Below are 27,993 nucleotides of genomic sequence, written 5' to 3'. Positions count from 1 at the left end.
GAGCTGAGAAATTACTATCTAAAGAATGGATATAAGTAAAGATAAAGCAGAAGATATCCTCACATTTACTTTTATCTTCTATGTTCTATGTTTGCAAGAGCCAAACTTACTAATATGATTAGGAACTTCTGGCAGGATGCTGAAAAACCAGCTATAATTACCTTCTCATGACACAAAGTCTGAATTCATAGCAGGCACATCAGATGTCATGATTCCTCATGTCAATATGGTATCACAAATACAAATTAGGAGAGAAAAAAGTGTCACACACAAAAGATCTCCAGTTGCTGTATTTGATTACTAGAAGATTTACAACCATGTAAGATTTCTGCTCTCTCTGAAGTGAAATCCAAGGAGAGATGCAAAGGATATGGGGAATTCTCTGATGATCTTTTCCCCTTACAAACTGTTCCTTGCTAGGGGTTGCATAGCAAAGGAGGCAGAGAGAATGTGATAATGCTAAGGAGAACTGTGGGAACATTAAATCTCTTCTCTATTTCACAAGTTGGTGGGGGTTTTTTTCCATTAAAGCACTTTTTTTCTGTGTCAATTAAACTTTGATTTTTGGGAACATGACCATAGAGGAGAGGGGTCTTGGTGGCTGCTGAGCAGGAGGACCATGAGAATAGCACTGGAGGAGACATCCACCCATGGCAGGGCAGGAATTTGGGAATTGACACCCAAAAAGAAGCACCAGGATGGGCTGAAAATACAGCTCATGCAGGAACTGCTGTGGCATCCATGCCCTCAAACCTAGTGTGGATGACATGATGCATTTGCACTTTGGGGGGGCTGCCCCCCGGGCAGTACAGACAACTCCACCTGTGTCTAAGCCTTCACCTACAGCTCATCTCAGCTGCTTTGCAGAACCCAAAGATACAGGAAATGAAGCTGGAATAATTTTACAGGCTTTATATAGTGTTCTATAAATTGGTTTGCTTAACTAAAATTTCATCCTTTAACCTTTAGTCATGCACACAGCTCTCTGCCATCAATGGCACAACTATTAGTGTGCACATTGCTCACTTCTCTACATTAATTTGTATATAAGTTAAGGAAGTTGTAACTCTGAAAAAAAAAACCAAACTATTAAAAATATATGTACTTCCTCACTCACCTCCTTACATCACAGGAAGTGAAGTGAATTCCAAATCACCCCAGCCTAGCCAGTAATCAGGTTTCAGAAATACCTTGTAGAAGCTCAGTTTACCTTTGTGCCCGTAACAGAAGACTCCTGAAGACAGAGAAACTTTCATCATGTATAAATGACTAACAATTACATCAAACCAAAGGGAGGGCTTCAAAGCAGTGTGGAAAAATTGAGGGAAATTCCATCCTATTAAGACAGAACATAATTGCCTTGTACAGGAAATAAACACTATATTTTTAGCAGGTGACCAGTCAGATAAAATCAGTACAGGGTTATGATTGTGTAGTGATTTCTCATCAAACTGCAGCCTATCTCCCCAGAGAGATGACAGATCTTAGCATTTTCTTATAATTATTTTTCTATGTAGGCTCTTAATTGGGAAATGGAAACATGAGAGCTCCCAAAGCAGGCTGCATTTCATAGACTATTACCATTCATATTTCATCTTTTACAATTAACTTAAAGATTTGTAAGTACCTCATGCTGGTATGTTACTATGCCAAGTTACTACCATGATGAAATTTCAGTAATACCAAAATCTCCCAACCTTCAGACTTAGCAATTCTCTGCTCATTCCAATTTATGGCCACTGCATTCCATGAGCCAACACACATTGCTGCTATTGAAACCAACCTATGCTGTTTACCCACCAAACAGATAGAAAATCTGGACTGAAGTAAACAATAAATTCACATCCAAGCTGAAAACACAATATTATGATTGATAGATACAAACTGAACTTGCAAATGGATATGAATATATTTAAAGAAAGTATTAAAATCATAGGTAAAATAATAATACTTAAAGGAGATTGGGACAAAATTCAATAATGCATCTTCATGAAATATTTCTGGTAATAGATTACTTGTTGATAACACTTTCAACCTTGCTCTGTAAAGGGGATGAAAATGAAGTAATGGCCATATGTGGGTAGATGCTTGGGTTTGATAAACAAAACATGGTTATGCAACATGGAACCAAGAGGCATCAAAGTAACTTGAACAACCACAGCACAGATACTAAATTTCTACTGCATTCATCAGTAATAAACCAGAAATATTTAACAATATTGTATCAATTCTTGGGATAAGATATTCCAGAACCGTCTTTATCATGTTTGGAAGTGTTTTTCCCTGGCCAATCTGAATGTCATCAAACTTCCCTTCCAAAGAAGAAAGTGTTTAACTACACTCGAGTGTAGTTAACTCTGAAACCTGAAGACAGCGAAGCTATGAGCAGTGCTCACTCCTTAACTTCTGACAACTTTAATATCCTGGCAGCAGGACAGTTAATTTTTAACTCAACAACTATGCACTGAAAATAGACTTACAGATCAAATCTTTGTGTATGAATAATATGATGCTTCTCTCCTCAATATGTACTGTGTTCTGACTACAGCATTAAGTATTAAACATGTTCATCAATTATTAATATAAGCTTATTATCTTTCATTTTAAAAGTATATTTAGCCTTTTTTTCTGGAGATTTCTAGCAAGAGATTCTAAAAACGTGATGGAATGCATGTCATTCCAAAACTACGACATGGATGTAATTGCTTCATTTTTATGCATATCTTTGGTTAATGGATCTTGCTACTTCTAAGCATTCCTGTTTACAGTACACTAGTATACAGACATTTTTAATGAAATCTATTTATCAGAAAATTTATTTTTTGATGGCCAATTCTGTGAGTATTGTGTATTTATGGATAATGGACTTCACTGCAGAAGTCATTCATGAGAAGCTTGGCAGGAAAGTAATGCCTCAACAAACACCAAATATCCCAACCATCTCACAGTTCTATTCAGGGTTTCTCCCATCTGGCAAAAAAAAATTGTCTCCATCTTAGAAAGCTCCTGCTGCCCTAAGCCCTGCATAAATTGGGGGGAGCATCTCCTGTCCCCCATGCTGGGAAAGGCCCAGTTCCTTTGCTGCCATGCTCCTGCTCACTAACTCCTGACTCCTTCCACAGTCACATTTTTGATGGCAGCCCTGAGGCAAAAGCCAGAGACTGTGAAGGAAAACCTTTCCACCTGGAGGGCTGGATCCACATCAACCAGATTTTTTTTCACATCATAATTTAAATAATTTATGCTTTCATTTTTTTTATAGCTGCAGCAGTGAGAAGCAGTGTTGGGAACCAGCCCCCTCTGCTTCACCCCTTGTTTGCAGGGGTCACAGCAGACATTGCTGAGCTGTCAGTGTAAATTACAGCTGGCAGCACGTCAGTGCACAAACTTAAATGCATGTGCAATTTCAAACACATAAATAACCCCACTGACTCTGCTGAAGCACCAGAAAACATTCACCTAATATTCTTTCGTAACTTCTCAGGAGTATTTGAGAAGCAGCACTTTGATCTTTATTAGCTGTCAAGTCCATGATGAGGCAAAGCACGTTCCTCAGCGGGCTGTGGAGACAGGCCTGGAAGCAGCTATGTCCTTCTGGAGTTTTATCTGAACATTTACAAACCAGAGCTGACTCACAGTATTTCCCTAAAGAGTGTCATTGCAGCTTTTTGGGAACAAGAGCAATCCTAATGCTCTGTGCAAGATGATAACCAAGGGCTGGAGCTCCTACCAAGGCTGTGCACCCACACTATGATGTTATTGCAGCTTTTTGGGAACAAGAACAATCCTAATGGTCTGTGCTGGATGATGACCACAGGCTGGAGCTCCTACCAAGGCTATAGACCCACACTATGGTGTTATTGCAGCTTTTTAGGAACAAGAACAATCCTAATGTTCTGTGCTGGATGATTACCAAGGGCTGGAGCTCCTACCAACTCTGTGCCTTGGTATGTGAAGAGACCTGGAATGGATTTATATGCAAACCATGAACCAGGAGATGCGTCCCACCTTTTTCCTTCCAGATGGAAGAAATGTGTTTGCATAAAGCATTTTGAGCAGAAATTCTTACAGTGCAAATCTCCTCAGCAGCTGACAGCCCTCATGCATGACCTGGATCAAGGTTCCTACCACTGTGCACACAGAGATATGGGACTCACCCTAAGTGACACCCACAAACCTTCTCCTGACTAGAAGGCAGCGCCAGCAGCTTTTCTCCCTTTGACTAAGAACGCCAGCAACTTCAGCTGGACACAGGGCTGGCCTGGCCGACGGTGCAGCCCACAAATCAGGGGTCAGAGCCAGGATAAGCACATACCGGTGTAGTCCTCGTGGCACTCGCAGGTGTAGCCGCCCTCCCGGCTGCGGCAGAGCCCGTGGCTGCCGCAGGGGTTGGAGTAGCACAGGTCGATCTCGGTCTCGCAGTAGTCGCCCGTGAAGCCGGGCGGGCAGCGGCAGCGCAGCCCGTTGATGGGGTGGATGGGCCGGAACAGAACCGTGTTGGAGCTGATGAACGGCGCCGAGCTGTCGAACTTGAGCACCGACACGCACTTCATGTAGTTCTCGCAGGGCTCGCGCAGGCAGATGTTGTCGTCGAAGGGCAGCACCCTCTGCGTGGAGATGGTGGTCAGCAGCGTCCTGTTGAGGTAGATCTGCTCCTGCAGGTCCTCCGAGGGGAAGAACTTGTTGCGGATGCCGCCGGGGAGCAAGGCCGAGAAGGTGACGTTGAGGATGTTGGAGCTGACGTCCGTGTCGTTCTGGATGTTGAAAACGAAGATGCCGTCCTTGGCCGTGGAGAGCACGGTGGCCACCCCCTCCACGAAGAGCGCCAGGAGCGGAGACAGGAACCTCTCCTGGGACATGTTCTCCAGGCGCACGGTGATGCTGTTGGTCAGCATGTCGTCCGTGATGATGGTGACGCGCAGCGTGCAGACCGCGGTGACGCTGTGAACGCCATCTGCGGGGACAGACAAATCACAGCCCTGTCAGAGAGCAGCCTCAGCACGGACCAGGAGGCTCCCAACACTCCCGAAAGCCAGGCAGACTGCAAGGCACTCGGTTCAGGGCCCAGGGTGAGAGGGAAATGCATCCACCCTCTGCAGGCACTGCCATCGCCTTTTCTCAGCAAAACAAAGTGAAATTGCTTAAGAACTGTAACTCAAAGGACTTGAGATGTCTCAAAGAGGCCAGGACACCTGGAGAAGATCCCTGGCAAATAACTAGCAAGGGTTAGTGTGGAAACAGTCTGACGGCCCTATGATGGCCAAAGGAAACCTGAGGACAGTGACTGCTAGTCAACAACTGGTGCTGGGAAGCTGCTGCTTTTCACAGCACAATACCATAATTATCTTCTTCAGATCTGATCCCAGATTTACAGAGCCAGAACTCTGCACAGACAGAGAATTGTGACCTGAGCTTCAGATAAAGTCATCTAAGGAAACAAGTTTTCACATTTGAGTGCCAGAACTTCTTCATTTCTCACATGTAGCTTCTTTTAAATATTTTATAAATATTAGAAAAAAAATGTAAATAAAATATGCCTGTAGTGAAAAGCAGACATTTAAAAACTCTTTCATTTTATCCTTCCTTTAAGGCATTTCTGGTACTGCTGTGGCTGTTTGCAATACAACCCATAATTATAAAAATATAGCATTAATACCTGACACTGGACTGAGAGATGTCACTGTATAATTTCAGTACACCCTGAGGCTTACAATAGTGAAGGTACAAACTCTAGATTATTGTCATTATGGAAAATAATTATGACACAGTGAGTGCTAAATTTAATCCAACTTCAATGCAAGTGTGGAATGGGAAGTTGCATCATCACTGAAATCAAATCACTTACTTCAAATCTGTCTCCTTGCTAACACTGGGGACTCATTAAAATACAAGATTGCATTATAGATAATATGGTTAGCATTAGAGCTGCATCTAGAAATCCCAGAGGAGATCAAGAGTGTGTTCTGATAGGAAATGCTCCTTCTAAAAGATGTCGTAGTGTAAACACACAACTTTAAATGGGCATGAGTTCATCTCATGGGAGAGATTAATTGGTTTGAGTGGCCAATATGAGGCCCAGAGTGGGATTAAGAACTCAGTCCAGTTTCCTTAGGTCACAGCTCAGAGTCATCTTGGTCAGAAGTACCTCAGTGATAAATAATTACATAACTAACCTGCTATTAAGCCTGATTTCAATTAAACCACAAGGTAAGTGCAGAAATGGATTTTGAATCACATCAATGTAAAATTGCACCAGGAACTGCATTTAAACCAACTAATGTGAGATCAAAATTCCAATGGTAAATGGCATTTTGCTAAGGTTTGTTATCTCAAATTATTACTTGATGACCTATTATGGTCACCCAGAATAGAAAAAATTAGAATTATTTCTTTCCTACTCATTGTCACACTTCATCTCAAGTGAGGGGTTTTTTTTAAAAAGAAATGTATTGTTGGAAGACTTTTCCTCCAGTTTTATAGCAGCAATATATTAAATCACAGCAGCATAATTAACAAATTGGCTTTTGACTCCCTCCTCTTATCAGGTTGTCTGTAAAAGCTCAGCTGTTGACTTCTTCCCCACTGAAGCAGCTTTTATGCAAATAGGAAAATCTCTTCCACTGTGTGCTGCTTTAACTACTGCCTGGCTAAAACCAATCAGCCAGGAGGGGCCATTGTCTGGAGTGATCTGTTTGACTTCTCCCAGGTAACAAGTGACAAGACAAGAGGAAATGCCCCAGGTTGCTCCAGGGGAGACTTAGACAAAGTATGAGGAAGAATTTTTCCACCAAAAGAGTGCTCAGGCATTGGAACAGGCAGCCCAGGGAAGTGGTAGAGTCACCATTCCTGGAGGTGTTTAAAAGATGTGTAGATGTGGCCCTTGGGGTTAAATGGTGGGCTTGGCAAGGCTGGTTAATGGTTGGACTCATCATCTTAAAGGTCCTTTCCAAAATAAACACTTCTATGGTCCTATGTGCCTATCACAGAAGCTCATATAACAGCTTTCATTTTCTCCCAAGTTTACAAAAATCTTTATCTTCTCTTCCTCAGACCCGTTCTAGGAATGTGTAGTCTCAGCTTCCATCAGACCCAAAGCAACCTTTACAAATGATTGATAGCCAAAATCCTCACTGCAAACTCCTCCTACATGGTCTGTGGATTTCTGCCCAACAGACAATACAGGATACCAGTATTTTCATAAATTACATCCTCAGACAAGTTTACCCATGTCTATCATTTGCACAGCTCATTCTCCTGAAAGGCCAGAACAAACTATTCACTTTTTTTTTTTTTTTCCTAAAGCAATTGACATTTCCCTGTTTGTCCCATAGGGTGTCTGAACTATTTTGCTATTTGTTGCACAATATGCTACAGAGGTTCTCTCATGCCAGCCAGAATGCTGGACAATGGGTCCTTTTTTAAGAAAACACTATGATCTACAGCCCATGGTATGTATAGTAAGAAGACAAAATAAGATCCACTGTCTGACAATGCAGTAGAGCCTCCAAACTGTCATAATCAATATCAACTGTCACAATATGCAAGAGCTTCCCAGCATTCACAACAGCTATTCTGACACAGTTAATAAATCACTGGAAAAAGCCTGGTGTCAGATACCACACAGCCTCCTTGTTCCATGGGCAGCACAAAAGAAAACTGGGCACAAACATATAGCTCCAAAATGAAGTTGTGTTTTAAAAGCCAACTCAGCTTTGTGCAACCCTGTTGCAGAGCATTAAAATTAAAAGAGAGTAGAAAAGGAGCAGAGCATGTGTACTATAGGCAACAAAAGAATGGCACAGCTATAGAACTGGCTGGACAAGTGCCTCTTTCATATCACCAGTCAGGCTGAGAGCAGCATCACAGGATCTGATCATCTATTCATTCAGAAACTCAAGGAAAGTTGAAACAATCTGTGGTTTTATGAGACCAAATTAGTATCTATTCTACTTTCAACAGACAGCATTCGCTTTGAGGCTGGGAACAAGCACAATGAAGAAAGTGGAATTATTTTGTCTTTTTTGGGAAATGACTTAAGGCTTAAATACCCAGTAATGTATGTGTTTTGAGATTTAAAATCAAAATACTCCATGAATGTTTAAAATGTTTGCTGCCAGAAATGCCAGAGAATTATCACTATGAAGTATTATTTTGTGGAGTGGCAATACTTCATGGCCTTCAGTGTTTGAGATGCCTACCACGTGTAGTTACCAATCTGCTAAAAAGGCTCAAACCATTTAAGTTTCCAAAGGTCTTATGACACAGCTACAAAAGCTCCTATCATGCTAAGGCAGGTGCAGGATGGTTTCAGTCAGGGGTGTGAAACAACCTTCAAGATGCTCCACTAGAAATTTCTGGCTACACTTTACTCTTTGGAGCAGATCTTGGAACAGATGAGTGCACACACATTCCCCAGGCTTAGCTGTCACCAGTTCTCACAGCCATCATGTGGGGGCTTCAGCAAACCAGCTGGATGCAGAGTGCTCCTGAAGGAGCTCCAAACACTCAGATCATGCTGCAGATGGGATGTGCAGGCATCCTGCTCAGAGTGACTTGAGCAGTCAGCCTGGATCCTGGCAGCCCAAACCACCCAGACAGCCTGAGGAAAAGGAAACACAGGACAGACCAAACGAAAAAAAAAGGATTCAACCAATCCTTTTGTTGGCTTGGCTCCTAAATCCCTGTACCAATGGCTTTTGTCACTTTGTCCTCGAATTTCTCTTCCATAAAACAGGGATAACTTAACATGTGCACTGTGAAGTCGTAGGTACAGATGATTAAATGCTGAGACACTGGGGTAATAAAAGCAATACAAATGTCCTTAAGCAATCACAAAAGGTTCTTTCAAGAGTTGTTGCAGACAAGCTTATAAAAAACAAGGTGGAAAGATAAAAATAAGACTCTTAATGTCTTACACACCCGTGAACAAGCCAAGAGAATTCTGAACAGCCTGGTGCCTACACCAAAAATGCATTCATTACAGATGTGGTCCCTGCACACTGAAATTCTATTCTGGCAATCTTATTCTATGCATAATTTCCACAAAAGTGTTCTCCAGAAGGTGGGAATCAAAGCAAACTGTTGTCTTTTGAGTCATTGCCATTGCTGAAGAGGAGACTTAAAACTAGAATTACTCATCTTCAACCCTCATCAAATTAATGAAAAGACCTAATAGCAAACACATATACCCTGATGCATTACAAAGAAAAGAGAAGAAAGGCTGATGAAAGCCTGATGCTCTCTGAAATACATTAATAACTAGAAAAATGACTAAATAGGCATTGTTTCATTATTACCTTTACTTTACAACAAACCTTATCAAATCTAATATTTTAATCTCAGCCTTCTATCTTCTGGCAGTCTATAAACCAAAGAATTTTATTATCTAGAAATGTAAACACGGTGAAGTTTAACTGAAATGCATATTTGGCAATGGCAGCACCTGGCCAGAAAGGTCCTTTTGTTTCTTTTTTAAGTCTGCAGAAATAAAATAATTAACACGTTTTTTAGCTTATTACATACAAAGATCTTAGTACCAATTTTAAAAGCTGCATACTTTATACAAATACTTTAGCATCAGACTTTCTTACACAAGATATACCAACCCAAACCCATTCTAATTTTGTTTTATAACACATCTGGCAATAGCAGATGCCAGTCTTTATGACAACCCTGCCAAATCCTTGGCTGGTGATCCACAGGTTCAAATAATGTCTTGCTCTTCCCAAATCCTAAGAAGCAGCCGTGGCCTTGGAATGATCAGAGCTGCATCCCCATTGCTTCCAGCCATGTTTTTACATATGGGAGATAACACACACCCAGTCTAGCACTAAACCAGGGATTACTGATGAGGATGCTGTGCTTTTAGCATGCTCTCCACTGCTTGGGGGACAGTAGCACACCAGTAGCACCAGGTCACAGAAATGAATACTGCAGGCAATGCTTGGCTGTCTGAGCAGGGCTGGCACCCAAACCACACTTCCCACTGAGCAAACAGCAATAAAAAACCAGCAGAGGTCAATAAAAGTGAGACAGAGTGCACAGCCCTGCACTGAGCTTTCATCTGCCAGTATTGCAGGGCTGGCTCCTTTCCTTGCATTGTGCTTCCACCACCATGGAAGCAGTTTTAAAATGCATAAAATATCAGTTTGATGATATCATCCCTTCTAAACTATTGCTTAGGCACTAAAAAGCTTCACTTCCATGAGCAGAAATAAGAAGTCTATAATAAGATAAATTCCTTAAAATATCTTCCATGTTATGGAAAAGTTCAGGAGCATATAATGCAAAGAAAATACCCCGAAAGAAAAAAAAACTGCATAGAAAATGGCAGATGGAAACCTAAGTAAGATTCCTTGGTGAAATACCAGGAAAACATGACCAGAAGAGAAAAGGAAAATGGGCATAACTGCAAATTTACAGATACCCCATCTCAGAGTTTCCCCAGTCAGCAAGCAGCCTCACTGAGGGAGTGTTTCAGGTTAGAAACTGTGTATGACCCCAGTTTTAGTGTCCCCTCAGGGCCCCCTGGTAAAGGAAGCAGGGGATGGTTGTGGTCTTAGCTTTCCAAAAACAAGAGCAATGTCCACTGGCAAATATCCTCTCTGTGTCCCTAGAGAGTCTCTGTTTTGTAGCATGAACAGCTCAAAGTGCAAAGGCCTCTTTTGCTAGAGAAAAATGAACTTAAATGGCACAGTAACATCCATGAGAAATACACTCCATCACTTGCTTTAGAAAAACATAAACACAATGGGTATAATGTCATATTATTTCTTAGGCACTAGTGAATTCAGTCAAAGCCCTCCTTTGCCTGGAATCAGAAGCACTGCTGATGAGCAATTCTGTCATTACATCAAGATGGATGCAGCTACACAGAGATGACCATCCTTGGCTACATGAAGCTTATATTATTGATTTTGTCCCTTTGTTTCAGGCTGCCAGCCAGCTCCCTGCATTTAGGAGCACTGACTGCCAACACAAGTTGTGGGCTTTGGAAACAATATATAAAAATAACTATCTATTATTCACACAATGCCAAAGGTTCATGTTGGAACCACTGCTCTGAAGAATGTCAAAGCCCAGGTCTGCTCCCAAGCCCATTGCACCAACAGGAAGATTCCCATTGACTTCAGTGGGCTTCACTCCCTGCCAAAATTTGGCCTAGAGCCTAATTCCCAGAGCCATTGCCAGTGCATTCACACAGAGCTTCACTCCCAGCCCTGCAGCCCCAAACAAGAACAGTCTGCCCAGAAAATGGCACAGGGTTAAAAATCAGAACAGCAAGAGCAGAAAGCAAAATATGAGGGATGAGCAGGGCAAGCATGTGGACACTAGAAACATACACCTCTGGAGCTGTAAAGGTGGCAAGGGTTTCCTTAAAATGAGGTGTCTGAATCTGTACCTCAACATCTCTCAACTTCCAGGAAGGATGAGCAGCTAGATGCTCTGCTTTGAAAACATTGGCCAATGTTGCCCAGCATCATTTGGAGGAAAGAAGGTTTGGAGCATTCACAGGAAGAGGGAAGACAAAGATGTGTTACCTGCTGTTTTGGGGTATTTTAGATTGCAGGGTGAGGTAAAACAGGAGGCAGCTGAGGTACATGGTGTATGAAAGTATCTTGGCACAGCCAGTCCTGACTGGAAGGAAGGGGAAAGACCTGGGTAAGACACGTCTTTAGGAGAAAAGAAAGTATCTGGGGTTAACCTACAGCAAGACTGGCAGAGTGACAGAAGACAAGCAATATCCACACTGGCAGAGTGGGTGCCACTGTGTGACTGTGCCAGTGACCAGCTCTCCTTACACCAGCATTAACCACATTACCTCCAGCAGCTTCCTGCTGCCACTGCAGCACCTCAGAGCACCCCAGGGTCAGTCCCAGGCCACCCAGGCCACGGGGTCTGTACCCAGGCCATGGCTGTGCCAGGCTGTGCCTTGTCACTCACTGCCCCACGGCAGCATCAGCCACATCCCCACTTGTGAGATGGTGCAAGCAATGGAGCCCAACAAGGGTGTTCAGACATTCCAGGCAAAGCCACCTCTTCTGCTCACAAGCTGCAGGCACTCTCAATTTCATGTCAAATCTTAATGTACTTCTTTTTGCAAAGAAAATGAATGTCTGGAACACCTGGGGAAAGTGGGCAGTGGCACCTGGGGCTCTCACCCCACAGTTCCTTTGCCAGCAGCCATAGCTAAATCAAAGAGCTAAAAATACCCAAACTGTGGGAGGATAAATTGTGCATAAAGCAACTGTGAATTTCCAACATGCATGAGAGAAAAAAACAAACCAATTTTGGCATCATTATCTTTAATGTAGCCTGTGCTGCTCAGGATTATTTACTTTGTACACAATATTGAAAAGAAAAAGAGCATATTCAGTCTGCAGCTTGAACAGGGGATTAAGAACAAATTTATGCCAACTGGATTGCTCAACATTGTACAAGACTGCTGTTCTGAAACCAGCACCTGCAAGCTGAGAATTTTGAAATGTTAATTGGGTTGATAACACAAGTCTGGGGGAACGTTTCCGGAGGGTAGGAGGTAAAGCAAGCTGGATCTGCCAGCAGGAATAAGCACTCTTGAATTCTAACTGCAGCAAGGCTGAAGAGACACCTAATTTCCTTGAACACCCTCCCACAGAATAATCACTCCTTGCTCTTCAGGTACCTGGTGCTCATGGGCTACAGCTTCTCTAGGGGATGATGCAGGCAGGGGATGCTAACAGGGATGCAGGAGCAACAGGATGAACAAGGAAACAAGTCCCTGTCCTGAGCAGAAAGCACAAGCAGAGGGATTCACATGCTTACAGGGAAGTATGATATGTGGGAAGATAGCATGAGCATGCTAACAACCTCTCCTTACAGACTGTTTAACTAAAAAGGAGATCTCCCTTCTAGCTAAAATGCAAAGCCATTTTCCTTCTGGGCTTTGCACACCTCCCTGTACCTCAGCTGGCCTTGTTGTCCCACCTTGGCAGGGTGCACAGGGAAGGAGCCCTGCACACTCTGGGCCATGCCAGCCCCAGTGGGGTGCACAGGGAAGGAACCTGCCCTGTTCTGTGCCAAACCAGCCCTTGGTAGGGTGCACAGCCCAGGAGCCCACCCCACTGCTTCTCCACAGCCAGCTGCCAGCCACAATGCAGGATCCAGACTGCAGCTGAAGACAAGGATTTCCATTTAATGCTAATGTCCATGGAAACTGTGCATCTTTCAGCACTCATCTGACCTGTTCAGCTGCAAAACCCCACTCTTGATTGCTATCCCAGATAAATTCACAGACTGACTTGCTGGGGGCTCCAGCACCTCCTATAAAGCTTGATCTTGTTTCATACATAATCAAAACTATTGCCTAATTACTGCAATAATTTTCTCTGAACTTTAAAGGGAGAGGGGTTTAATATCATTCACATTTTCATTCTAATCAAATGCAGAGCTAAATGTGGTTAGCCAGAAGACAGTTTCCCAGCAGACTGGCATGGCCTGCAGCCTCATCTCGCACTGGTGGCCACAGTGGTGGCCACAGTGGCTTGGGTGGGGCATTGCTGGGCAGGCACAGATGCCAGCCAGCATTGGGGTGTATGAAGCCCAGGCAGAGGAGCACTGCTGTCCACTCACCCCACAGCCAAAGGGCTTTTCCTGGGCCTCCTCCTCCCCCACTGTAACCAGTGGTACAGAGGAGTCAAAAATCCATGAAAGCACTGGACAAACAACTGCAGTCACGGGATGCTCCAGGGTTAAATCTCCATTCAGGCCATGGTCTTCAAGTAAATGGTGCATTTTGTACAGAGGACATAAGAGCAGTGTGTCTACCCAGAGATGCTCCTACGTCACCTACCCCACTTCAAAAAGGGACAGCCCCTGTGTGGGCTGTGCTGCTGGGGTACAGCCCATGGGTCCCCTAAAAGCCTCCATTCACAGCTACATCCCCTGCTCACATTTTCAATCACTGTGTCTGATTAAAGCAAGCCAGAGCTCCAGTCAAACCTCTCTCTTCGCAGTTTCAAAGCAGGAATGAATGAACATTGGATGGAAATGGATGTTTTGAGGATGGCAATGGTGGGGTGGGAAGAACTGGAGTGGGGGCCTGGGAGTTTCAAAATTGGGAGCAATGATAAAGAAATTGCTTCTCTGCCTCACTGTTTGTACCTGTACTGCATATTAGTAACCTCAAAGTTATCTTTTCAAAACAGCATCAGCAAAATTAAATCCATCAGGTTTGTTTTTCTAAATGTCTCCATATTCCCATGTTGCTTTTGCCTGGAGTTATGCTCTGCTCCTTGCTGTTACCCCCAGAGAAATCACAGGGACACTTTCTGCTGGATGGGGTTCAGGTTTGTTATCTTGAGTGGAAAAAAAAGAAGGCAACAGTGAAAGAAAGAGTAGTTATATTTTCCTGATGTCATTTCTGTTTGCAGACAAGCTTTCAAATCAGTTATGCATCAGTTGAAATTTATTGATAACATAGGGTGATGCAGACTTACCCAGCTCTCTGAAACACAAAAACCACCAAAAAAAGTTCAGCTGTGGTTGCTGACTGTGCTTGTGTGCTATGGAGACCCATCTGGGGGAAATGAGAGGGTTCTTGGGCATTTGGACAATTTTTTTGTTTGTTTGTTTGTTTTCTGTCATCCTAAGGCAAATTAATACAAGGTAAAAACAGAGGGTAATCTCTCTGGGACAGGGCAAGCAATAATGGCTATGTGTCAGCTTCCACATGCAGCAGGCACAGGAAAAGTTGGTTCAGCTGCTCCTTCTGCCCCAGGAGACTCAGACTCAAACATGAGGGACCCACATTAACAAGGTAACACTCCCAGGCTGCTTCTGTTCTCAAATTTTTTGATGGGAGCCATGACAGGGCATGAATGCCCCACTTGTGGCACACATGTCCAACAACAAAGGTTTCAGAGCCTTTATAACTCAACCTGTTCTTTCTTTCCTTTCTCAAACTCAATTAATGTTTAAGAGTTTTTAATAAGAAGTAGATAAAATTCAAGAGAAGAGATGGGGTCCATCACAATCCAGCCACTGGGATCTGACAAAAAATACACTCATCTCCCACAGTTGGAAAGTGGCTTAATTCCATCAAAAATCCCCAGAAAGAAAATATTCAATAAAATACCACATTTTCCTTCATTTTTAGTTTCAAAGGGAATAGATTTTCCTTTTCCTCACTAGATCTTCAGCTTACCAGTTTAGCTGGTCTTTTCTGTTAAGCAAGGTCTGTTAACTTAAGCAGAGTAAGAAGCAAATAAGCAAATCAGAAACTTGAGGAAATAAATGTAAGCAAATAAGAAATGTAAATTAAAATAAATTGCTTGCATCATATGATTAAAGAAGTAAGAGCACCAAGACAAACAGGCCAAACCACCCTTACCAAACTTGCACAGTTTTGGGAAAGCCAGGCACCGGGAATATTTATAGGGAAAATGCTGAATGCTTTGTCTGGACTCTCTGTTGATAGGCAATCTACACAATCTTCTAAAAATGTCATGCAAAACCAACCCCCTTTTGATTAACTAACCATCTATACATCACTGGCCACTGGCAGTGAGATCATGGTGGGCTTGGCTGCAGGGTCAACTCAGATTATTCTTGGATCCCTGCTGTTAAAACCAGAATGCTGGACAAGAATCAAAAAAGACAAAGCTCTTGTTTCCTGTTGCTGTAGTACTGAACTTGCAGTGGGTATTTTTCTCCCCAAAACTTTTCCAAAGACAATAGCAGCCCCCCATACAGAATGTGGAGAATGCAAGAGCTGGGCTCCTATTGCTGCATCACCTTGGGAATCCAATGCAGAGAAAGGGCAGGTCAAGCTCTGACAGAGGGAAGTGGGGAACACAGTGACCCAGAGCCACTGGTGAAACACAGAAACTACTCTGATCCTCAGAAATGATACTGCAATCTCAAATGCCTATCTAAGGATTCCTATTCAGCTGAACTGTAGAAATGAAGTCATAAAGACATGATTCACTTCTTTAAGATTCAGATAAGATTTTCTGCCAGACACTTTGTATGACACAGATCTGGAGCAAAATTTTGCATTCTAGGACTAATGTAAGACTGTCCAACAAATTCCATAAGGCAAAGATTCTCATTAAAGGAATTTACTATAATGGATAAACGGAGAAAAGAATCTGTGCTCTGGATACATGCTTGACCTTAGCACAGCATCAGCAGGGCATCACCAGAGTGTGCCAGGCTGGGCTCTGACAAGCATTTTCTGGCTAGGAGCAGGATGACTGTGTCTTTCTCTTCTGGGTGATGGCTCTTTCCTTCCTATTCTACCAAACTGGTGGATAATCCAGGTGAGTTGTATTGGTAACACCAGGGTTTTCAACAGCAAAGAGCCTTACCACAAGAGCATGGCAAGACCCAGCAGGCATGTGCCCACCACAGTGCAGGGCAGGATGACTCCCTGGGACACCTGAGCAAAGTTTTTCCAGTTCAGTGAGAATTAATTCACCATTTCCAGGCATCCCATTGAAGCTAATGCTCCTACCAGATCACTGGACATCTTAACATCTGTAGAAAAGCCCTCTCTTTCAACCCAAGCAGAATTTCCAGGTGTAGAAGAGGACATACACAATGAAAGCTGGATATAAAATGACCTTAATGGTGCCATGGAAGCAGCACTTTTCAACTGGCATGGAATAAACTACCTATGGAAGAAAAAAAGCTTCATTGTACATTCATTTTTCCCAGGGCTGTTTGTATACTCTACAAAACCCAAAGAATTTAAGGATCTCCTTCATTATAGTACCAGTAGATTCCTATTAATATAATTAAAGGTATTATTTTTCATTGTTTTAGCTATTTTTTATGGAAAGATATAAAATATTGAGCATATATAAAATATACTCCAAAACTGTCACCATTGATGTTGAGCCTTAAAATGTAAATCACTCTGGTAAAACATTAAAATCTTCATTCTAGGAATCCCTACCCCTATAATCCCACTGATCTCAGCACAGCCTGGGTATCACAGGACTGCTGGACATGAAGCCTTCAGCCTGAGCTCTGAGACTACTTTGGTACAACATCAAGAATGTGCAGCTTCCTGACAAACCACTGAGTCACAAGGATGACATTTCACCAAGCATTAAAGGTTCATCCTATCACCTTTCTATAAAACATACCAAACTCCTGTGTGCTCCATTTGTATTCATGCAATATGAGATAAATGTTATCCCTGAGAGAATATAAATACTTATTTTATTTTTAAAATATACTTTTTAAAGTTTAGTAGTACACACTGTGAAAAGCAGCTGTCTGTAAATCAGGATTTTTCCAGGCAAAGACCCTGTCTGAATTCCTGCAGGATGCTTCATACTGTGGAGTCACTTGTCAAGAGCTCAGACAATTTCTGAAGTTTAATTAGTAAAAAGTATTTGTGTTCCAGTGTCCAGAGCACATCTTTTCACCACCTGAGCTCTGAGGTCAACTGGACAGACAGTACATCAGCTCTTTGGACCATGCCTTTGAGTCCAGACATTCATTCTCTCTCCAGTTATAAAATCAGGCTTATGCCATGGCTCAACTCAATTATAAAGTTCTCAGAAGAAAAATGTATTTTAGCTATTTTTAAATTTCCTCAGCTTTGAAAAACCTCTTTAGCCCTCTTTACATTTAGTCTGATATTTCTCTATTTGGCAAGTGCTGAAAATCTTTTTGAAAAAACTTCCTAAATGCTGAAAAAACACTTAGTTTTTACACCTGCAGTCATTGTACAATAACCCCAAAACCATCCCACATGGGATAACTCATTCTTTCTCTCCACAGGACCTACCAGAAACCCCCTTCTGCTTCCCAGCCTGCAGGAAACCTGCTGATCCCTGAGCTGGGGTCCTAAGACAGCAAATCCTTCCCTTTGTGGTCCACAGCTGTAGGACCTCACAGCACTGGCTGACAGAAGCACCAATTTCCCTGAATGTCTCACAGGTGGCTGCTGCAAAAGGGAACCAGAGCTTCAGTATCTGCATGGAAAGAGCTATTTCTGTCTGGATGTAATGGGGAGGAAGGCAAATCTGTAACCAAGATCAGGAGGCTCAGAGGGCTGCCAGCACAGGAAGCAGCAGCTCAACACAGGCTGGTGTTGGTGGAAAGGACAGGAAAATTCACATAAACTGTGCCAGGTCAGAGGGAGCACAGGCAGGAGCCTGGGTGGGGCACGTGGTGACCACAGTGATGCCCAGCTGTCACCCAGATGTCATTCCTCATGGCAGAAAACTCCAAGCAAGATGCATGTGGAAATGTCATGACAGGTGGCTGCAGAGTCTGGAGAAAGCATCAATGGAGAAACACTTCTACCAGAAATCCTCCAAAACTGTAGAATTTCCTGAGCTCCAGCTCAGGCTGACTCCTGTGACTGCTAACAAGAAGTTAGCCCCTAGAAGAACAGAGAATTGTCCCAAAGAAGCTAGCTTTTACTCCTCTATTTTTTTTTGTTTCTGTCTTCCCAGTAAAAACAAACTGCTGCATTTGTAGCTACAAGGGCATGGAAGTAGGAAAGGACAGCTCACATGGGTGTTCTATTCTGAGCAGTGATGCAGAAGCAAACCCCAACACTGCATTTCATGGTGGAAAACTGTTCACGGGCATGAAGCCCATGGGTGAAGGTGGGTTTGGCCAGACTCAAGTTTTCCTGAACTCTAAATTCATTATAGTAAAATTTAAAAGTACTTCCTCAGTTGAAAAACATATCTTTTACTTTGGTTCCATTAAAAAAAAAAAAAAAAAAAAAAAAAAAAAAGAGAATAAAGGATGGATGTAAAATTAAAAGAAAAAAAACCCCAAAACATTAAAAATTTAGAATGGATAGATTCATAATTAAAAGGAAAAAAAAAACACCCTAAAACATGAAAATTGCAAAGAATATTCAAGCTCAAAATAAGATATTCTAGCCCTGAAAAAATTACCACTTTGTGTCCTTTTCAGAGACCTGTTTGGCAGAGGACATTTCACAGTCTCCCCATACGGAAATCCAATGCCACGCTCTCGCTTCAGGACTGCTGCCACTCCTTGTTCAGTGGATAAACCCTCTCACATTTGTCTTTGAAAGAGGCTCTTGTGAACAGGAAGCTGTGCTGTGACACCAGGCTCCTGTGCTCTTTAAAACAGCTCAAGCTCTGTAAATGACCTCTCTCAGCTTGCTTTCTCAGTTGGCTCAAGACATCTCCTACATGTTGTTTCTCCAGCAGTAACCTGAGGCTTCAGAAAATGCTGTAACAGGTGGTCAAAGTTAAGCCAGCACCCAGAAAAAAGAAACAATATCACCTACCTAATGCACCTTTTTGTCTTTAGATGTTTACACTCATAATGAGAATTTAGGGTTTTTTTTTGTAGAGATCCATGACTTGTATCTTGACACTGCTTGAGGCCAATAGATATATTACAATTTCTTAAAATACAGCACCATTTAGCATCTGCTGTGTTTTACTGACTGAGCCATCTGGAAAGCATAGGTTACTCTGGAGATGATGGAAGTACAGAGAGGCTCATTAGATCTCTCAGTGCATCTTGTACCTCTCTTTCACAATTGTTTTTATTTGCCAATCAAGTCACAGTATTTCTGTAATTATTTGAAGTTCTGAGCTAACTTGGTGCATGCTGTGCACTGCTGTGCAAGGCATGGGATTTGAATAATTATACTGTCCTAGAAAATATCAAACCAAAATCCCAAGACACCAGCAGAAGCTGAGAAATGTCAAAAGAAAGAATGTGGCAACAAGGTCATATGAGGATGAAACAGACTATTTCTCTATTATCACTTACCACTGTAAAACAAATTGAGTGTTTCCCTCTTCTCTTTCCAAGCACAGTAACACACTCAGCAGCACTGAGCTCAAAACAGTCTCTACCCAAAGCAGCAAAGTAACTGCTTTGCCCTGGAACACCTTTGGTGTACTGGAGTTATTTCAGGGTTGCACACAGGCACCAGGAGGCAGAATCTGGCCAAATCACTTTAAAAAGACTGAACTGATTGAGATAAAGACCTGAGAATCCACCTCTTAATACACCATTGCTCTAATTTCTCTTCTTAAAGCATTTGCACCAGTAATCAGAGGTGATCACTGAGCTCCATCCTGCACCTTTAATTAAAGTCTGTTTCTGAAAGCCCTGTCTAGAGAGACTAATCCCTCTCTACTCAGCTGCTAGACTTGCACAGCAGGGCAGAGAGGCAGATACATGTTTGAGGAGGTGAACAGGTCCCAGTTTGACACCCCAAAATGTTACAAAACATCTACTGATACTCAAGCCAGCTACTTCAAATGCAAATTGCCAAGAGTCAGTAAAGAAGTGGGCAGAGAAGCACATGCAGGTGAAAACCATGAAAGCAGACATGAAAACTAATCATTCAAGGGTAACTACATATTAGTTTTTGTTTGGTACTACCAGTGTGGCCCAGGTCCTGTCAGCCCTTGCCCAAAGCTGTGCCTCTGCTGGAGCAGATGCAGAGAGCTTGCAAAGAAAACTGTGGGAAATCCTCCCTCAGAGCTCAAAGGAGATGGGAAAGAAAGGAGAGCTGTCACACCAACAAAAGCAAATGTGCTCCTCAAAGCAGTGGTGTGGTGGCTCACAGGATCCTCATGAGCTAAGGAATAACATCAGAGAGCTCCATGCTGCTGTAGGCTTGGCACATCAGGATTTCCACCTTACTGAGGTCACTTCAGCCTTTACCTGTGATACATTGCCACTCACCCTCTGCTCTGTCAGCACAGCAGGGTTCCATCTCCCAGCATCAGGTTTACCCTACAACTCATCTCCTCTCAGTGTCAGTCCCCTTTTCCACCTCCCAAAGTGATCACAAAGTCTTCCCTCTGTTTCTCACTCTAAACTTCTCTCTTCTGGAGCACCAGTGGGAACCTGCCCTCCTGTGATGGCAGGTGACAGCAGGTGCCAGTGCTGCAGCCACTGATGCCTTCTCCATAGGTTAATGTGGATAAGGGAAGGTCCCAAATGCAAATATAGCTGCAAATGTACAGAGACAAATCCTTGCCCTTCCTCTATCCCTCACCCTGACTGAGCCTGGCAAACTTTCACCATCTCTTTCTTCAGCTCCAAGGGCTGCCTGTTCCATGTTCATACACCTGGCTCTGGGTCTCAGCAGGCTGCTAAAATGCAAGAAGGTAACAGTCCCAAAGCAAAGGTATCTCTTGCAGAAAAGGATTGATGATCCTGGGGCATATGTTTGTGGAGAATTTACTGTGTGGGCTTAGAGACTGCTCAGACCGACTGAGCCACAGCTCCTGCAGAGACCAGTGCATGGAAGGGGACACAGAACCCAAAACTCACACTCAGGAAGCAAGCACGAGGCAAAGCATGAGGCAGAGAGATGACCTAAGTGACCCTGACTGCAATTTCACAGGGAAGAGCCAAACCCCACAGTCTGCAACAAAGAGAATGGGATGTGATGTTACCTTCTGGGAGTTTAGGATGGGATTAATACAATAAACATATGGAGGGTGGATCAGCTCAAGAATACCTGGGAATTTTCTGAGTCAGTATTTTCAAGTGAAAACTAATGAGAAGGGCAGCAGGGAAGTCAGTGCTTAATAGGATCATGTTAGAAATGTGTGACTAGAAAAGCCAAGAGGAGGCTCCTCTGCAGCTGCTCTGGTACCCACTGCACTCAGCAGAGATTGCACAGCAGCCAAGAGATGCAGCAGTGCCACAGAAATGAGCCTGCAGGGGCAGGGCTCATGGGTGCCTTCTTCAATGAAATGTTAGTACTAAGATTAAATGGTATTAAGCAAAGAGGGTGCTAACTTCCCTGTGTTCACAGCTGACAGTTCAGAAGAGCTTCAAGATAAGTGCAAAACACCAGAGGAGGCACTTGGCTCAAAGGTCTCAGTACAGGCTCCAGAATGGAGTGTAAAAGAAAATATAACAGTTTTCCTTACTCCCTAAATATACATCCTCACTTCTCAATTGTACACCACAGTATACATTACAAGAAGCCAAACCACACATAGCACACTGATGGCTGGTGTTTGCCTCCACTACTGACAGGCCCCCAGTATGTAAACATCTTCCTAACACAGACATCCCCCTCTGGTCTGTGTAATCTGGATTTTCTGCAAGCCTGGGGAAATGCCTGAATGTGTTACTCTTCAGAGTCAATTCTGCTCCTTTTTATGGCATAAAGAAACCCTGAAAATCAAAATACTAATTTAAGAAGTGAAATATATGTGCTTGGTGACAGCTACAATGATGCACACACAATGTAGAGGGTATGGGAAAGAAGTGAGCTATGCAAAAATGTTAATAAATGATGCAATTCGTGACCTAGGCAACACCACCAAACAGAGAACAATGATTCTTGGACTAGCAGCAGAGAGAGAGAATGGAGGCAGAGGGGTGGGTATGTAATGCTAGATGCTGTTAACAAAAACCCATGACAGTGAAAAAATAAGGAGGGAAAACACTGTGGGAGTGAATAAATGGGACAAAGCCCAAAGCAGCTCTAAGAGGAAGCCAAAGCTGGACATCAAGAAGAGACCACAGCACAATATAGACTTGCCTGGCTTTCCACACCTTGTAAAGAGGTAGGAAATTTTACACACTGTGCATTTCCACACATGCTAGATTCTGCTAACAGATCTATAGAACAGCTCTGTGATACAGAAACAGTAGAATCTAACTGCAAGAAAAAAGACTTGAGAGGACTAAGAAGTAAAGGAACAACTAGCTGGTAATGCAACATGTGGCAGTTTAGTGCTAGTAATGAACAAATACAGCAGTCAGCAATTGATTGGCCAAATACAAGTAAATTGTTAATTCTAGTAATGTTTCCATCTGCAGGATTCAGACACGACAGAAGGCAACTTAACCCAACACGAACTTCACTGGCTGCACTTTCCTTAATATAGACTAGTTACTGATAAAAATGCTGCATGATAAAAGTGGAATATTCAGAGTGCTTTTATGGAATCACAGAAGCAATTTCCAGTCCACCTGGGCTTGAGAGATGGTCACAGAGTGCTGAGCTCACAGCTGCAGCCTGTGCCAGTCTGACAGGGACCACCACACTGACTTTAACTCTTACCCTGCCTTTAGCTGCTGCCGCTCTCTCCCCGCTGCAGGCGGCAGTGCCCCGGCACTCCATGCAGCCACCCGGAGGAAGGGAAAGCACATTCCCATTTCCAGCCGGGACCGGGGCGTTTCCCAGCCCAGCCAAGCCTGCCCGCGGCCAGGGCTGCTCATCCTCGGCAGCTCCCCCGCCCTGGCCCCTCCAGGACCAGTTTGTTCAGCTCAATTAAACAGCCTCTTGTCAGAGTGCCTTGGGAAAGGACAGCCTTTCCCTTCCAGTGAATGACAGACATGGAAGCTCCTGTATTATGTTCAGAAGGACATATGCCTCTATTTAGCCTGGTGACACTTTGACAGGCACCAAATGATGTTTGGGGATGTTACAAGCAGGAAATACTTGGTTTCTCTTCTTGATACCTTTGTTACAAAAAGTTACAAAGTGGTTTGTAAAAATTACTCCAGAAATATGAGAACTTCTAGTTAATCTATTCACATACTGATAAAAATAATCTTTTATTTTTTTTAAGTGAGTACTTGCAGTACTTCTGAACCCACCCGAAGGCCTCCTCTTGAGCCAACTGATAATACTCAGGTTTTAAGCTCCACTTCACCAATAAAAATATTTAAAAATTATTCAAAATCAAATCCCAGCCATCCAGAAGGCTTCATCTGACAAGCACCTCATGCTTGGCAAATACACCATGCTGCAATCTCCTGCTGCAGCACAGCAGCTCTATCCTCATCTATTGTCCTCAACCATGAGAAACCTTCCATCCTCCCCCCCCGACATGCTCAGGAGCCTGCTCCTCTTGACACTATTGCCCCAGAGGAAAAAAATTACAAACATTGGCTTACTAGCTGGAAATGGTTGAAGTGTACTCCTCCCCCTTGCAGAGCTGAGAGTGAGGAGCTGAAAGGTGATGTGCGTGAGAGTTCCTTTGATAAGAGGCCAAGAAGTGACATGAACAAGATAATCAGGCCTTCAAACCAGACATGCACATCTGGGACAGCTATCTCCAGCTTCCATCTGACAAGAGAATAATCCTGCTAATACAAGTCTTTCACACCAGGCTGAGTGCTCCAGCAGAAGAAAAAAATTAAATTTAGTTAAATGAGTTTAATTTAGCTTCTCTCTGTCTCTTTCTGGTATATGAAACACTGACTCATGCCATGCAAGAAAGGATGGGATTTTGCTACAAGGGGTTTTGTCATGGGTAAATTAAATCCCTGTTTGGTCACTTAGGGACCTCGTGCACTAAAACTCCAACTATAGTAATTTTTAGTGCAAAGAAAGTAGCCTCTCAGACACAGTTGTGGAACTGCACATGAACCACCCAAAAAGCCAAGCCCTGCACACTGATGTCCAGCTTCCCATGGTGAGGGAGAGCAGGGCTGTCCCCTGCCATGCAGGGTGGGACTGTTCTCAGCCCCCTGTGTGTGCAGGATAACCACACACAGAGGATACCAGCAAGGCATGACACAACAGCTCTGTGTCCAGCAAAGGGAGTGTCCAGCTGGGCCTCTCACCGTGCATGGTGGGCTCTGAGGGAGTGTGAGCTGTCTGACACAGCAGCAGAAGCATCTGGAACATCTGGGCCCAGCTCACATTGGCAGGGAAGGAGGGATCAGGCTCCAGAGCAGACTGGGTCGCTCGGGAAATGCGCTAACTCCGAAAGAATGAGCAGCTCGGCTCCTGGTGGTTGATGTCAGCTGCTCCTGACTTCTCTTGCCTCAGGTGAGCTGATTCATGTGTTTTATAGACATGAAGTATGAACTATGAAAGATGCTATTGTTCCTTGAAGATCCCCACAGGATGCAGCTTCCACTCCATTTGGTCCTGGTTTTGCCTCCTTATCAACAGTGCCAAACCACTACACGACCCAATACTGCCAGTTTTTGAGAAGATTGGGTTGAGGTCATTCCTTGACTGACCCTTATTTTCCTTCTCCTGAATCCAACTAACCACACCTCTGAGCACACAAGATCATGGGCAAAAAACTGAATGCAGACCAGGCTTCTGCTTTCAACCCTGATCTGTTCTACTTGCCTCCCCGCCTTTATTTTTTCTCACCAGTCTGGGGTGGGTAATGAAGACAGAATATGCGTTTGGCCTCCAGCAAAAGTTTTTTTAGTTCAAATCAGCTGCCTCTGACTGGAGTAAATAATTCTGGTACAAGAATGAGATGCAATGCATAGCAAATTGAAATAAGAAAAACCTGATGGTAAATTTACTGGCTGCGTCTACCCTGACCCTTTGTTGCCTGCAGCAGCTCTGGTGCTTGACATACTGCTGCTCTCCCACAAAGAGCAAGACCATACATGCACCTACAGCTGCTCCAGAGGTTGATCTGGGGCTGAGACACACAAATGTCTGTGCTGCTGGAGACAGCCAGAGTCCTCCACACCGACCTAGTGGAGGTGGCAGCCCTGCAGGAGGTCTGGCAGGACACCTTGTGCCAGGCTGGGACACCCTGCCTAGCACACATGGCAGCTGAAACCAAGGTGCACTGCAGCCTCACGGGAGGAAAGCCAGAATTTGGATGAAACCCATTAATACCAGCCTAGCAATTAACAACCCACAGCTCTCAGTACAAGAAAATCAACTACTGCACCATTTGAAGTGTAGCACATGTACATACATGAAAATACTCAAAGGGAGCTTCAAAAGATATGCTGGGGCGAGAAAGAGGAGGAGGAGCTGGAGAGGCTGAGTGCTGCCCAGAATAGGAGCCTACAGCAGTTTTTGTCTCACTGCTATTGCCAGTTGCCTTTCATAAACAATGTTTGTGAGAAAAAGCCTCCATAAACGTCAACAATTGCAGTTTATTAGATGGCCCATGACCTATTTGTAAACCGACTAAATTTCTTAATTATATTTGCCTTTAGATGGTAAGAACTACACAAAAAATTGGTAGCTTTTGAGAAACTATAGGAGAGCAAATTACCAGCTTCCGGCACCTTCCTAATAGCTCAGCAACTTCTGGCACAAGCTCATTCAAGGAGGAGTGTGGAAAAAGGAATACGTTTGTGAGAAAGAATGTCTGTCATCTGTTATTGCTGTATTTCTCCAAAGAAGAACAAAAAGCACAGGTAAAAGCTCAGACACACAGAGCACACCTTCCAAGGGCACTAAAGAGGAAAAAGAATCAGCTGATTAACTTGTATAGACTAGCATTTAGAAGGTTTTAACAATATTTTAAAACATGCTGGGAGAAGCTCATCAATATATCTCCATTGGACTAAGGCTGGTTAGCTCAGGGATCTTCAGCCTTTCAAGGTTTGGCACTCAGGGCAGTTCCTCCTTGCATCAGAGACTGCCTTCACCAAGAGAAACTAATGAAGTTCCTGGAGAACTGTTTCTGCAAGGGGTGACATGCTGCAGACCCCATGGCATGCCATTAGCACCTGCTCCTGATCAATTTTATTGTTAGCCTATGCTTCTTATTCCTCATTTTATCAATGCATTTATTTTACAGGACACAGAGAATTAGCACTGAAAGACTTATTAAAAGCAAAATTATTTAACTAAAATCTAAAAAATATTTATGAGTTAACCTTCTGCCCCCAAATTAAAGTTTACCCTACAAATTAAAAAGCAAAATAATGCCTTCATAGAACAGCAATTAAGCAATTTAAACAATAGAAAAATGCACTGGACATATTTCAGCTGAAGATGGGAACAGCAATGTAACACTCTTTCCTGTATAAAGGTAATTTCATTTGCCACCCCAGCTAATTTGGCTGTTCATCATAATTCTGCCATTTATTACAGTATGTAAAAAAGATTTAAAAAGAGAAAACACTCGCAGATTTTCATCTAGTCCACAGTATGCAGCTAATTACTATCAGGAGTTTCACTGCATTGTTCCATTGCCATTCACTCCAACACTCCCTGACTGAGCTGCCCTGCTCCTCTACACTCCAGCACTAAACTCTGTAAACATGTCCCTTGTACAAGTGTCTCCAGGCAGGGCAGGGGCCCTGCAGCAGCAGCTCCCACCCCACTGCCCACCCAGTGCTCCTGAACACCATCAACACCTGGAGCCCCACTGGGAAAGGGCTGCAAAAGCAATGGCTGTGCTTTTTGGGCCACCAGCTGAGCACCAAAATGCCACCTGAACAGCACAGGCTACATGAGAGCACCATGCAGCTTCCCAAGTGCACCAAAGGGTCTCTGTGCTGCTCTGGAGATCACTGTTTCACACACAGGAGTTTGGGAGACTTCAAACTGCTGCATGTTCTGCAGCTGAAGCCTCCACAGATCTTTTTCAGTGCAAGGAAGACAACTAAGTAATCCTCTACTCTGCCTGAACACAGAGAGAAAAATACTCCTTTCTGGGAGTTTTGTTTGATGTGGGGGAGACCTGCTGATGTAGGACTCTGAGACACTTCCCAGTCATGCCAAGCCCCCTCTGAAGAGTAAAAGACAGACAGAAAGAGTAGTCATCTGGAAAAAAGAATAAAAATAAGCAACGGGAAAAATCATTATAAGGTCTTGTGTCCTACTGCACAATTTCAGAAATGCTGGAGAGGAGTCTCATTGTCCCTGTTCAATTGTGTGTGTGTCTTCCCAATTCAATGTACAGTTAATTTATACTTCTAGATCTCCTGAAATACTTTTTTTTTTTTTTTTCCTAGAAAGACACACACACACACACACACACACACACACACACACACACACACACACACACACAAAATGTTCACTAAAAATTTGGGGATGAAAGGTTTACAAGATTTTTTTTAACATGCTCATGCTGAAAGTTCCACTTGCTGCATTTTAACCTTTCAGCATTTTAAAGGGTCTTGTTGCAACCCGTTTGTGGTTCTCCTCTGGTTGCTTGGGAAGCAGTAGCTAACATGTACAAAATATAAGACTGGTGACTAACTAGCACAGGAACAGGCATCCTCAGAGCAGGAATGAGCTGTAGCCAAGCATCAGCCTTCAGAACCTGAGCCCCCACCAGC

General features: G+C 43.3%; 1 protein-coding gene across 7 annotated transcripts in view; it reads right to left on the bottom strand.

Annotated features, from left to right (window-relative positions):
• The window catches only part of CELSR1 (cadherin EGF LAG seven-pass G-type receptor 1), a 161,566-nt gene that overhangs the window by 90,628 nt on the left and 42,945 nt on the right, over nt 1–27,993 (bottom strand). For all 7 annotated transcript variants that reach the window (XR_013774130.1, XM_079304738.1, XM_079304733.1 and 4 more), the window contains exon 2: nt 4,316–4,954. Coding sequence is in view for 6 of the 7 variants with exons in the window: in XM_079304738.1 (XP_079160864.1) it covers nt 4,316–4,954 (639 nt within the window). In the remaining variant the exon portion in view is untranslated. The remainder of the gene's footprint in view (nt 1–4,315; nt 4,955–27,993) is intronic.

Source organism: Erithacus rubecula (assembly GCF_903797595.1).
Source record: "Erithacus rubecula genome assembly, chromosome: 4".
Classification (NCBI taxonomy): Eukaryota; Metazoa; Chordata; class Aves; order Passeriformes; family Muscicapidae; genus Erithacus; species Erithacus rubecula.
This window is presented reverse-complemented; position numbering and strand designations above follow the sequence as displayed.